The 13,698-nt window shown below is 42.7% G+C and overlaps 1 protein-coding gene across 1 annotated transcript in view; it reads left to right on the top strand.

The window, feature by feature from the left end:
- angpt2b (angiopoietin 2b) overlaps window positions 1-11,937 on the top strand; it is a 50,077-nt gene extending 38,140 nt beyond the window's left edge. The window contains exons 8-9 of the mRNA XM_067426089.1: window positions 7,640-7,770; window positions 11,413-11,937. Coding sequence (XP_067282190.1) covers window positions 7,640-7,770; window positions 11,413-11,573 — 292 coding nt within the window. The 3' untranslated portion in view covers window positions 11,574-11,937. The remainder of the gene's footprint in view (window positions 1-7,639; window positions 7,771-11,412) is intronic.
- Window positions 11,938-13,698: the final 1,761 nt, after the last annotated feature.

Below are 13,698 nucleotides of genomic sequence, written 5' to 3'. Positions count from 1 at the left end.
CTCTCCGGGCGGCCAAACACACAGCAGTCGCCATCGGACGGTCGATGGCGGCTATGGTCGCCACGGAGAGGCATCTGTGGCTGAACCTGGCGGACATCGGGGGGAAAGAAAAGGCTTTTCTCCTTGATGCCCCGGTCTCGCCCTCTGAGCTTTTCGGCACCTCCGTCGAGGCGGTGGTGGGAAAGTTCAGAGAGGCGAGGGCGCGCTCAGCGGCATATAGAACGTGTATTCCGCTGAGGTCCGGGGCGGCGCCCAGGCAGGAGGGTGTCCCTGGCCCTTCGAGGTCCGAGGATCATCGATTGGGCCAACGCAGCAGCGTAGCCTCTCGGGCGCCCCCTCCGTGGAGGAGTAGGACGCAGAAGAGGCGGGACACCCGCAACAGGAGGAGGGACATCGGGGAGAAGAGCCGCTTCCAGCGCCGGAAGCGGGGTGGTGAGTCTCCGCCCCCGAGGGCGCGGAAGTGATGTAAATGTGTCCCCTCCTTTGTTTTTCTGTTATGTTCTTTTCTCTCCCCGGGCGCCATTCACACCAGGCCGCGCGGGCCGATGATGAGCGGATGTGAGACTCTGACGGCCTGCCAGGCCGGTGTGTGCTCTGCCCGCACACAGTGCATCGTCTCTGGGAATAGCGGGATTTCGCGGCCGCCTCCAAAAACGGCCTTGTTTGAGAATGAAGCGCCCCACCCTCAGGTTAGTGCGCCGAAGCATGCATGTTACATGAAGCGATGAGGCACTGAAGACAGCGGGTGAGTCCCCTTTTAGGGCAAACATTCTTCTTTTTAATGCCGTATGTTTGGACTCTATGCTTCCCTGAGGGATATTTTGTCTACAAAAGATGAAGAAAAGTGTAACAGTGGGCCTGTAGTTCCCCTGTAAAGGTGGCTAGAACGATGTTTTGTATAAACACAGTGTGTTTATGTAGGCTGTATGTTTGCTAGTGTAGCAACAGTAGTTTATAAGGCTGTTGCTCTTCTGGATATGTGTAATATGAGCAGTTGAGGCCACCGCACATGCCGCGGGCATGTAGCGGCGATATAAACTGACGTATGTTCTCCTGGCGAACGTTTTTAGCTGTAGCCACCTCTGGGTAGCGTTGGCACCTCTGCTAGTGAAATATCTAGATGAATTTGTGAGGTTAGGCTAGCGCATGAACTACAGTAAGGTCTGTCCCAGCCCTGTTTAGGGCCGTTGTGTGTGGGATTATCAGACCGATGCTAGTGCATCAAGTTGGCCTAGGCTGTTAATGGGATGACGGTGGCGTCTCGCGGTGGCATATCGCCCTGGCAGTTGCCCCGGGCTCCTGTCGGTAGTCCCGCAGGAGCTTTATATCCCTACCCGGCCTCCCCGCAGTAGGGTCGTCCGGCCAATGCCCACCCCCTTCTGCATTTGGGGGTTATTATTAATGCATAAAGGTGTGTAGCAGAATGAATCGCGACTCAGCCAGTGGTCGTGGGGACGGGGTAGGCGTCTCTTCGCGGTGCGCAGTTAGACTGGTTTTGCTAGCCCCGCCCCCCAGAGCTAGTGCGGCCGCCACTTCTGGGCGGCCCCCCGGCTTGGTTCAGGAAATGGCCGGTTATGTGTGTGTGTGTTCAATATCTTTCACTTTTTGCTCTGTGTCTTCTGCTTCACCTTTTAGGCTCGGGTCGAGCTGTACTTCGCAACCATCTGAAAGCATCGGTTGGTAGGATGCTCCCCTGGAGTCGAAACACTGTCACAGCTGATGCCCTTGCGCGGACGGCGGACCGCTGGACTACCAGACGGCCGCCCTGGAGGCAGGTGGCGTAAGTTGTACTCCCCTCGCTTTAGAGGGTTCAAGGCGCTTTATGCTGAGTGCACTGCTGTGGGCATTGTGTTTTAGGTCCACGCTGGTAGGCGCTGCCTGAGAGACTGCGCCGTCGCAGAAGGCTGCTATGGGCCGCTGGGGCGGACCGACTATAGAAGGCTGGCTGGCGGGAGACGCCAGCCGAGGCAGTCCGGGCAGTTAACTCTGGGTCAGGTGGTAGGCCTCAGTAGGCCTCCCTGCGGGTGAGTTCCGAGTGTCGTGGCCCATGTGAGCGGGGAGGGTTCTCCCCAACGATGTCGGTTGCAGTAGAAACCTCGTCATAAGTAGGCCCCTAACGGCCTCCCTGGGGATGAGTCCCCAGGTAGTGACTGGATACCCAGTCCTCATCAGCCAGCAGACAGCCACTGTCAGCCCGACTTTAAGGGCTCGCTGAGTTTCAGCACGCCTCACATGGCGTCCCCTGAGGGGGTGACCTAGGGTTCCGACCATTGGTTGACAGGATCTAGGCCGCTTGAGGCCGCCTGTAGGGTGAGCCCTGGTTCCCAGGTCTTGCAACAGTGTGCGCGGGTGCTAGCCAGGCGGCTAGCATAGTCTGCTATCAGGGACGGGCCGCTTCAGGCCGTCCTATGATCGTTTCCCGGCCCTGCGGGGTTTCCGGTGGGATTTGCCATCGGATAAGCACCGTATGTCACCAATCTAATAGGGAACTGCCATTCGGCAATAGGCCTCTCCGGGCCGCCCTAAAAAGACCGGACTGTACGTAGGCATCAAACAGGCCTCCCTGGAGGCGAGCCCCGGGAACACAACAGCTCCCAACAGTTTGCACGTTGGCTGACAGGAAGTAGGCCGCTCTAGGCCGCCTGAGGGTGAGCCCCCGAGCTGGGACGCTCGGTAGGCCAGTGTATTATGCTGTCAGGCCTCTTTTGGCCTTTTTGGGAGGGATTCCCGGACCAAGGTCTCGGTGACACGCTAGCCATTAGCGTGGGTGGCTTTTGGCGTTATAGCCTCATGAGCCCCCTGAGGAACCAGTAAAGCCACCTTCCTGCAGGCCGCCTGAGGGTGAGCCCCGAGCTGGGACGCTCGTTAGGCCAGTGTATTATGCTGTCAGGCCTCTTTGGGCCTTTTTGGGAGAGGATTCCCGGACCAAGGTCTCGGTGACACGCTAGCCATTAGCGTGGGTGGCTTCTGGCGTTATAGCCTCATGAGCCCCCTGAGGAACCAGTAAAGCCACCTTCCTGCGGCTTTTAACAGCAAACAGCTAACACTAACGGTGCTGGGTGGAGGCGCCTCATGGCCTCCCTGGAGGGGAAACGGTTCCTTGGAACAGGAACGTATAACTGGCTTTGGGCTGACAGCTAGCGGCTGCCCGCCGGTGGGTCCCGGCCTGCGCCGGTATAACTCAAGGGCGGGCTTATGCCCTAGCACAACGAGACTCCGTTTCTGCTGCGCAGTCCCTTCAGGACAGGGACTGACTAGCCTACAGCATGGGTTACCTACCAAGCTGGCTTAAGAGCTCCCCTCATTGAGGGTCGTCTGCGAGCTTACGGCCGCTTGAGCCTGATCAGATGGGCAGGCCCCCCTCGGGGCCTCCCGGGTAGATCAGTCCATAGGCCTTTTTTAGGCCTCCTGAGCACCCCTGTAATAAATGTGCTCAGTAGATCCTAGGATCGAGCAGAAGAGACTCCCCTCGATGGCAAGGGTAAGAAGCACTAAGCTGAGTACTGCTCTCCAGGATTCCCGTCTCCGAGTTCCGGTCTGAGGAGGACACTGCCACTTTGCAGTCCCTCAGTCTGGATGCTCATAAGTAGAGCGATGTCCGGAGGCTCTGTTTTGACAGACAGGGTTGGCCAAGCTGGGGTGTCCCACAGAAGTGATGCCAGGTGAGGCCTCCCTGGTGGCATTCGGTGAAGGGTTTTCCCGAATTAGTGACGGCTGGTGGCGCCCTCGGGTCCCCTAGCCACATTCCCTTAAGGGACTCCTTCCTTCGAAAGTAGTAGGTCCCAGGCCCTCGAGCAAGCCGAGAGTAGGAAACCTCAGTTAAAACTTGTTTAGGTTCTCTCTTAGGCATATAGCTTGGGCTATGACCGTAGGGAATGATGTCACTGGCAGCCTGTGTGGCTACAGGGGGAGTGGTTCAGACTTTCCGCGAACACTCGTCCAGGCAGTTCTCACTGCCAGTAAGGGGCGTGCACTCCCCTCAGCATGGCGGCGTGGGTATATCGTTCCCCGTAGCGTCAGCTGACGCAGCGCGAGTTCCCTTTCGAAAGGGAACGTCCCCGGTTACGTATGTAACCTTAGTTCCCTGAGAACAGGGAACGAGACGCTGCGTCACATGGCCATGCTTCAAGGTGTGCCTGCCCACAGTCCCTTCAGACGAAGCGGATGTTGTCATGTTGGCACGGTGCCTTTTTATACTTCCTGGTCGCACGGTGATGACATCACCAGCTGCCGACGGTCAGTAGGATTGTGATTTGATAGCGATTTCAGACACCTGTCACGCTGAAGGCGTTCCCCGTAGCGTCAGCTGACGCAGCGTCTCGTTCCCTGTTCTCAGGGAACTAAGGTTACATACGTAACCGGGGACGTTTATTATCAACGTGGGGTAAGATATGATCAGATATGTTTGGGCTGGTGGCAGTGTTTTTGCTTTAAGCACGAGGGGATCCCTAATATAACCTTTTATTTGAATAAACCACAATTGCAGCTGTACATCAGTAGATGTTTATCAGCAGCAGGAACACATTTGGTTGCATTTTGTTTTGTGATTTAACTGGAATGGATAGCAAGCTGTGGAACAGTGAAAGGGAGGTGGGAGAGCTGTGTGCGATAAAGAGCAATCCTGCCATCTCTTTCCTCAAATGCAACATTAAACATTATGAATTCCAGCACAAGACTCATTATAATACCCACTCACAAAATGAAAACTCCTGCTTAACATCTGAAGATGCTTCCTATGTATTAACATCCCAGAAATTGTTTCTTCACCTAAATTAAAAAAAAATAAAAATAAAAAAAGATCAATCATATTTTTCCATCCTGTTTTATTCACTGTATTAGTCAAAGTTTACCTGGTCTGGTGGGAGTGCTGTTTATTTGTATATTTACTACTGGGCTGCTGAATATTTGATTCTGATTGGCTGATGAATGTTTTTTAAGTGTGCTATTATTTTAAATGCACCAGGCAGGTCTTGACTACATCACTTCACCAAATTATTTAATTGATTTCAGGTTCTTAGAGCAATTTATATAGCATTGATATAACAATATGGTTGTAAAAAGAGACAAAACATTTCTGTGCAATTACGTTTTATTATCTATGGAAGCATGTTGTATTCCCTTGCTCTGCCACCCATACAAACACACGCACACAAACACACACCACCAGAAACTTGTCAGCATTTTCTATGACTCTAAAATAATAAAATTAAAAGTTATATCTTTCTCAGTTGTGCGGTAGTAATGTTTTTGAAGCCTTTAAATTTACAGCTTCACTATTAGTAGAGAAATGGCCGCTATTGAGATATAATTCAATTTCTAATAATTAAATGGTCCACCGTGAATTGTGTTGTGTGTCATTTAATTAGAATATTTTCAATATCTAACTGTCCAGAGTTATTTTGTCATGTTGATGTGTTCAGAATTAGTTTAAGGCTTTTATTTGCATTTAGATTTACAATGCGAGTTACATATTCACTTAAAATCCTCATTGACACATTTAATTTTTTTTTCATATGTTTAGTTTTTTTTAGGCTTGTCTTTTTGAGATAAGAAACACTTGCATGATTATGTCCTTAAGTCCTACCTTAAGGGTAAACTACCAGTTCTTACAGCATCCCATTACTTCTGGTCTGATCCCAGGAGCAAATCTGCAGCGAGAAACAGGGCAAACAATTTCAAGCATGAAGCTTTTCCAGAAAACTGCCGAGTTAAACAATCTCACACCTCTCTAAAGGGATGCAATTAAACATGCTGTACTGCTTGTGGGCATACTTATACAGTGAATGAACCTGAACCAGAAATATTACATTTAACTGAAAATAAATGATTTGGAATACTATGGGTGAGTGTTTTAGCATTGTATCAGATGGAAACACCAATGTGTTTTTGTGCGCATGTAAACAGGTAGGGAAAATGCTGAACAAACACTTGCCAAATCCCACCATGTTTGTTTTCTAGTTTACCTCATATGGTAAGTGTGCATTTTATTAGCGTGCTGAGGATCCTGGCATCCTATCGAGGGTGTTGAGCCCGTTTGGGATTACCCAGCCAAGCAACCTATGGTGAAAGGATGTTTTCCTGCCAAAACAATCTCCTGCAGTCCCTAGCTGTGTGGTCCTCTCTCTAACACCATGTGTGCTCGCAATCCTTCCTGGTGAGACATCATCAACAATGGATTGAGGATAATGGAGGCTGAATATCTTTGGAATGCACATTAATGTGTCTTAGAGCCTTCTGAACCCTTATGAAACAAAAATCTATTGCAGTATATTGGAAAATACCATGCAATACATTAGACAATATATTCACATATATGGGATTTAATATTTATATTTTCCAATATATTGAAATATATGAAAGCGGCAATCATTTGTATATTTTGCAATATATTTCAGGAATATATAATATATTGTATAATACCATCAATATATTATTCCATGTATTTACAATATATTATAATATATTTCAAGTAATATGTTGGTACATATATTTTCCTTTCGTAAGGGAAATAAGAAAGAGTAAAAGATAAATCACTTTAAATATCTTGTACAGGCTCGCAGCTGGTCCAATTACTGGGGTTAACATTGGATGTAGCTAATAGATAGAGACACTTTCGTCCGATTATATAAAAATGGAGTAAAAAACAATATATCTTAAAGTGATGATATGTGTCTGAACTGACTAAAAAGGCTAATGGTGGAACTCGACAAACAAGGAGTGGCAAAGAAAAAAAGAAAGTTGTAGCAACACACTTTCCTTGCACACCTTTAGCCGTACTACCATTCACTTTTCTGGTTGATCGAAATGTTGATTAACATGCCTTCTGTAAGTATTGATGTGCTCATATTACTATTCAGGATATGGGGCCATGAAGGTGTGTTATAGGGGCTCAAAGAAAAGTTTTGTGGATAATAATAATAATAATAATAATAATAATAATAATAATAATAATAATAATAATAATAATAATAATAATAATAATAATAATAATACTTGTTAAATGTGACTGAATTACAGTATATTTAATATTTTTTTAAATGTAATTTATTCAGGTGATAGCAAAGCAGCTAGTCAGTGTCACATGATCATTCATACTGTAAAAAAAACTTTTGTTTATCTAATGATAAACTAATGAACTTAAAAATTCTTGTCAACGCAACTAAAAAAAACAAGCTAAGTCAACATGAATAATTCTAACGTGCTGATGTTGTGCTCAGGAAACATTTATTTTTTGATATCAATACTTAAGTTTGTGGAAACCATGATGCATTTTTTTCACAACTCTAAAATGTTCAAAAGAGCGGTATTTATTTAAAATATCTTTTGTAACATTATATTTGTCTTTGCGGTCACTTTTTAAACAATGTAATGCTTCTTTTGTGTATAAAAGTATTTTTTAATAATAATAATAATAATAATAATAATAATAATAATAATAATAATAATAATAAAAATAAACCTGAATCTTTCTAACCACAAACTTTTGAATGGTAGTTGTATAAGTGATGCCTTTATATTGGGGGTCCCTCACAAGAGGATTACTATATTTGGAAGTCTATGCCATCAAAAAGTTTGAAAAATGCGTATTTTGTATCTATCCATATGTTGAAATATTCAGTATGTGTCTGTTTCTCACCAGTCTCCATGCAAGGGGTTTCAGTGGTACAGCTGGACGCACCAGTAGTCTTACCCACTCAGGAACCCCGTTCAGCACTAAGGATCACGACAATGACCAGTGCAGCTGCAAGTGTGCGCAGATGGCCACTGGAGGTATCTGCCCTTATATGTATTATTTCTAACTTTTTAAAATCTGATTGCATATAATGGAAATCAATTTTTCAACAACACCCATTACCGTATCAAGTATTTTCATTGCAACTGAGGAAGTATAGGTATGTCTACTTCAGAGTTTTTCTGTCAACATTTCAAAGGGGTCATATCAATTTTTTATTTTTTTTTACCATTTAATTTTTTTCTTAAGGTCCACTAGTGTTAGTCAAATAGATTTGCTGTCAGGTTCAATACACTTGGCGGTGACTTGTCTTTTGACAGCAACCTTTTTCCAAAGCCTGCATTACAGTGACAGAACCACAAAACAATCTGCACTGAAATGTGCTGTGCAAACTCTGAAGGCTGGGCTGATGTAATCAGGGACCTTGTTAAAAACAAACTTTAGACACTCTTTACAAAAGTTAAACTGAGCCACAGATCAGATATGCTAGAACCAAGCTCCCTCCTCCATCATGTAAAGGTAACATCCCAGAATCCATCCCTTGAGTACTGCTCACAACAAATAAAAAACGTAGAAGGTTTTGTAAAAAATATTTTATCAAACATGAGCATATTTTCTATTTTATCTCAATGCCAAGTCGGAGTGATACTCTTTAAAAATCCTATATGCAGGGTTTTATTAACTAAACTAAAACTATTGAAAATCATTTTTGTTAAGTAAAAGAAAAGCTGAAATAAAATAATATTTGAATAATATGAATATCAGATGAAAAACCTTTACATTAAAAATAAAATAAAAAAATAAACCTTGGCTGCTAATTGAAATAATATAGGTTTAAGCTGAATGACTAAAATAAAAATAAAACTGAAATAAAAATATAGCTAAATAGAAATATTTACTCGTAACAAAATCAACTTACAATTAAAATGAATAAGCTTTTAGTTAAATGTTTTATTTTTCAAAATATGATCTAATATAAATAAATATAAAGTACAAACCCGATTCCAAAAAAGTTGTGACACTTTACAAATTGTGAATAAAAACAAAATACAATGATGTGAAAGTTTCAAATTCCATATTTTATTCAGAATACAACATAGATAACATATAAAATGTTTAAACTGAGAAAATGTATCATTTTAAGGGAAAAATAAGTTGATTTTAAATTTCATGGCATCAACACATCTCAAAAAAGTTGGGACAAGGCCATGTTTACTACTGTGTGGCATCCCTTCTTCTTTTTATAACAGTCTGCAAACATTTGGGGACTGAGGAGACAAGTTGCTCAAGTTTAGGAACAGGAATGTTGACACATTCTTGTCTATCTCAGGCTTCTAGTTGCTCAACTGTCTTAGGTCTTCTTTGTCGCATCTCCCTCTTTATGATGTGCCGAATGTTTTCTATGGATGAAAGATCTGGACTGCAGGCTGGCCATTTCAGTACCCGGATCCTTCTTCTACGCAGCCATGATGTTGGAATTGATGCAGTATGTGATTTGGCATTGTCATGTTGGAAAATGCAAGGTCTTTCCTGAAAGGGACAATTTCTGGATGGGAGCATATGTTGTTCTAGAACTTATGTACCTTTCAGCATTGATTGAAAGATATACCTTTCAGCATTGATGGTGATTTTGCAGGTATGCAAGCTGCCCATGCCACACACATTCCTGCAATCATACCATCAGAAATGCAGGCTTCTGAACAGAGCGCTGATAATATCTTGGGTTGTCCTTGTCCTCTTTAGTCCTGATGACATGGTGTCCCAGTTTTCCAAAAAAAAAAAACCTTTATATTTTGATACGTCTGACCACAGAACAGTGTTCCACTTTGCCACAGTCCCTTTTAAATGAGCCCTGGCCCAGAGAAAATGCCTGCGCTTCTGGATCATGTTTAGATATGGCTTCTTTTTTTGACCTATAGAGTTTTAGCCGGCACCAGCGAATGGCACGGTGGATTGTGTTCACTGACAAAGTTTTCTGGAAGTATTTCTGAGCCAATGTTGTGGTTTCCATTAAAGAAAAATTTCTGTATGTGATGCAGTGTGTCTAAGGGCCTGAAGATCACGGGCATCCAGTATGGTTTTCCAGCCTTGGCCCTTATGCAGAGATTGTTCCAGATTCTCTGAATCTTTGGATGATATTATGCACTGTAGATGATGATAACTTCAAACTATTTGCATTTTTTTTCTGAGAAACTCCTTTCTGATATTGCTCCACTATTTTTTGCTGCAGCATTGGGGGAATTGGTGATCTTCTGCCCATCTTGACTTCTGAGAGACACTGCCACTCTGAGAAGCTCTTTTTATAGCCAATCATGTTGCCAATTGACCTAATAAGTTGGAAATTGGTCCTCCAGCTGTTCCTTATACATTTAACTTTTCCGGCCTCTTATTGCTACCTGTCCCAACTTTTTTGGAATGTGTAGCTCTCATGAAATCCAAAATGAGCCAATATTTGGCATGACATTTCAAAATGTCCACTTTTAACATTTGTTATCTATATTCTACTTTGGAATTGGAATTAAATTTTGGAATTGGAATTTAAAATTTTAAATAAATACTATACTATAGTAAATAACTAATGAATATTAATTTGATTATGCAAATAGCCATTCCAAGGGGGTATTCCAGAAAGCATACCTATAGGTAATGTGACATACCCAGGTATGTTAAGAGTAAGTTAGCGGTTATGCTCAACTTTCAGTTCCAAAAACAGGTAACTTTCAGAGTATGTAAGTAGCCATGGCAGCTCATGATCCAGGGTAGGTTTGCTTAAGAGGTACTCAGATGTGCGTTAAACTAAATAACAAAATGTGTTACATTTGTACAGTTATGGTCTACAATATTCTATATTAATTCTAAAGCACTATTATAACAAGGTACTGTTTAAATGTTAATTAAATTTAAATATATGTATTGTTTGTTTTATTGTCATCTCACGTATGGATCTGCATTCAATGAATTAGCATCAAACAAACAATATAATCCTTGTGCTCAATGAATAAAGATTTCTTATTAAACAAAGAGTTTAAAAAAATTATTGCACAACCACCAAATAGATGGCAATGTGCATTAAGTTGGTTATGTAAATCGCCATTAAACAAAAGAAGAAGAGGAAGTAGAATGGTATGCTGTGTCCCAATTTGCAGACTTATACTACAAATACTTTTGAATGTGTAGCAAAAGAGTATGCAAGCTTTGAAACATACTACGTTGTCATTTATAATGTACTCTGTCTTAGTTACATGCGTCCCGTCACCGTTAAAACTGCCCTGTCAATCATCTTCACAGTTAAAATCCTTCACATTCAGTTTAGTTTCCTACCGTATCTGAGAGAAATGTAGCCGCACGTTGATCTGCCATTCGTGGGTCTTTAATTCAGAGACTATCCTCATGTGTTTGCAGTTTAAATACAATGATGCATTTTAAAAAGTTAATGGCCAAACGTATCATTACACAAGTTCATAGTGCTGCTCAGGTGAAATATAATGTGGACAACACTGACTACCTATCATCAGTGTGTAAATAATATTCATGAGCTAAGCTGTGGTCATGCTGTGATGTCACAACACTTTGACAGCAATTCCCACTTCAAAATGATCAATATGGCCTCTTTAATATTAATGAAGGAAAATTGACCCAATGAAGCAATAGCTGAAATCGTTTGCTCTCTGTCACTGCAGGGTGGTGGTTTGAAGCTTGCGGGCCTTCCAATCTCAATGGGATATACTATTCTGGAAACTCCAATGTGATACGCTATAACAGTATAAAGTGGTACTACTGGAAAGGGCCGAGCTGGATGGCGACCATGACCACTATGATGATACGGCCTGTGGACTTCTAAAAGAAGGAAGGGACTGTCACAAATGGGTCATTTGACTTTACTGACAGCCAAATAATCCAAACAAGCTGGTGACATCAATGAAAATTATGGACAACTTGAGCACTGGACAGCTTGTGCCCATGTCATAGTACCCATTCAATCTGTCTCAATTTTGTTTGTTTAGTCTGGCGAAGCAGACACAAATTGCACCATAAATGTTTTATCTGCCTGTATAGCAAAGCTCTTCCAATGTAAAATGCAATGAACTGGAATGGCTGATCTGCATTCACGTTTGTACATGGTAAGGGATGTCTGTGTGGTAAAACACTAACCTATCCTCCTCCTTTCAGATCAACCTTGGATCTGATGAAATTTCTTCTCCCATTTTAGTGTTAATAAAGGTTTAAGAGAGAATACCTTCATTATAAAATATATATTTGTAATAAAACAACAGACATCAAATCAGGCTTTCCTACAGAATTATTTTGTACTTTATATACACAAATCCGGTCCTGGATGGCCACTGCCCTGCAGCGTTTACTTCCAACCCTAATAAAACACACCAGATCAAGTTAGACCCTGTCCCAAATGTCACACTTCATGTGCACTTTCGGTCTTGTGGACTTACGATGGCCATTGTATGCGCTTGTCACAAGACCGTAGGGTGTCCCATTCGTCATTTAAGCTTTAAAAAGGGTGCTTGTGAGCACCCCCTTTGCGGCTGCTATGCGCCCTCGATGCGCACTTCAGCTGAGCCCACAAGTTTGCGAGCTACGCAGAGGTGTTCTACCCGGCAGTCAAAGTGGCATTACGTCATGAAAGTGCGGACTCAGAGGAAGACCGTGAGGGTTTAGGGTGCCATCTGGGAAAGGGCCATAGTCTTCTAGGTCTTTAGAGTTACTATATTGCAGGTAGTTGAGTTTGATCAGGGTTTGAGCTAAATCCAGGGCTGGATTTGAGGAACCGTGACACACACACACACACACACACACACACACACACACACACACACACACACACACACACACACACACACACACACACACACACACACACACACACACACACACAAAGTGAGACAGATGTGGATTCGGTTACTGCTTTGGGCTGTGTTTCTCAAGCCATGCAGCCTTGTTTGATTTAATTCAGTGAAGGATTCATCGACTGATTCAAACAGGTAAGTCATCTTTTCGAACTCTTTATTAAAAGAACCATCCATTTGGGAGTCATATCGTTTTTAATTTAACAAAAAAAGAACTGGCTCACAAGTGTTTTGGTTAAAAGAAATGGCTCAGGAAAAAAAAAAATTGATCTGGAATTATATTAGAATGTCAGAGATCGTGTAATCTTTTGAGTAGGTACTTATTTTGAATGACTTTCTGACCCTTAAAAAGTGTTCAATATGTGTTTTAGTATAAATTTAATCCAGACATGCTACATTTGGCATGTTGTCATTATCATGTGACCTACCAGCATTAGTTGCGTTGCTTCAATGCCATTTAAAAATCTTCTCCCGTGGCCTCATGACATAGTAAAGTTTCCATTGTATGCTCACATCAGAATGTAACCAGAAGTAGAAGGTCATCCGGGTACTTTTTGTCTACCCTTTAATGAGTACAGTGAATTCGGACAGACTTCTTTTGTCACATACATACTGTTTTACATCTACTATACATTAAGGAAGTATACAATTTCGGATGCAGCAAATGTTTAATTTGTAGGATTTTGATTCACTAACAGCAGCTAGGTGATAAGTCATTCGTTTTTTGCCAATACGGAATTACAAAGATTATTATTTTTTGGATTCACTTAGTTATTTGTTTAGGAGTCCAAATACACTGGTCACGTTGTATGTTTTTTAATCACTCCCAGACAGCAGCATGGTGTTGGCCCAGATCTGGCCCATATCTGGTACACATTGAATTCACATGTACAAGATATGGCCTGGATCTGGGCCGCAACTATGCTGCTGTCTGGGTTGAACCAGTTCATAAGATTAATATCAGGTTCAGGAATCAGACTGTTTCTGCTGTATGCTTCTCATTAAATATTAAAAAGAGTCACTTGTTTGGGAATCCAATTACATTGGCCACATTAAATGTTTCTGATTCCCTAAGAAGAACTGGCTCATAAAAGTCATTTGTTC

Source organism: Pseudorasbora parva, chromosome 19 (assembly GCF_024679245.1).
Source record: "Pseudorasbora parva isolate DD20220531a chromosome 19, ASM2467924v1, whole genome shotgun sequence".
NCBI lineage: Eukaryota > Metazoa > Chordata > Actinopteri > Cypriniformes > Gobionidae > Pseudorasbora > Pseudorasbora parva.
This window is presented reverse-complemented; position numbering and strand designations above follow the sequence as displayed.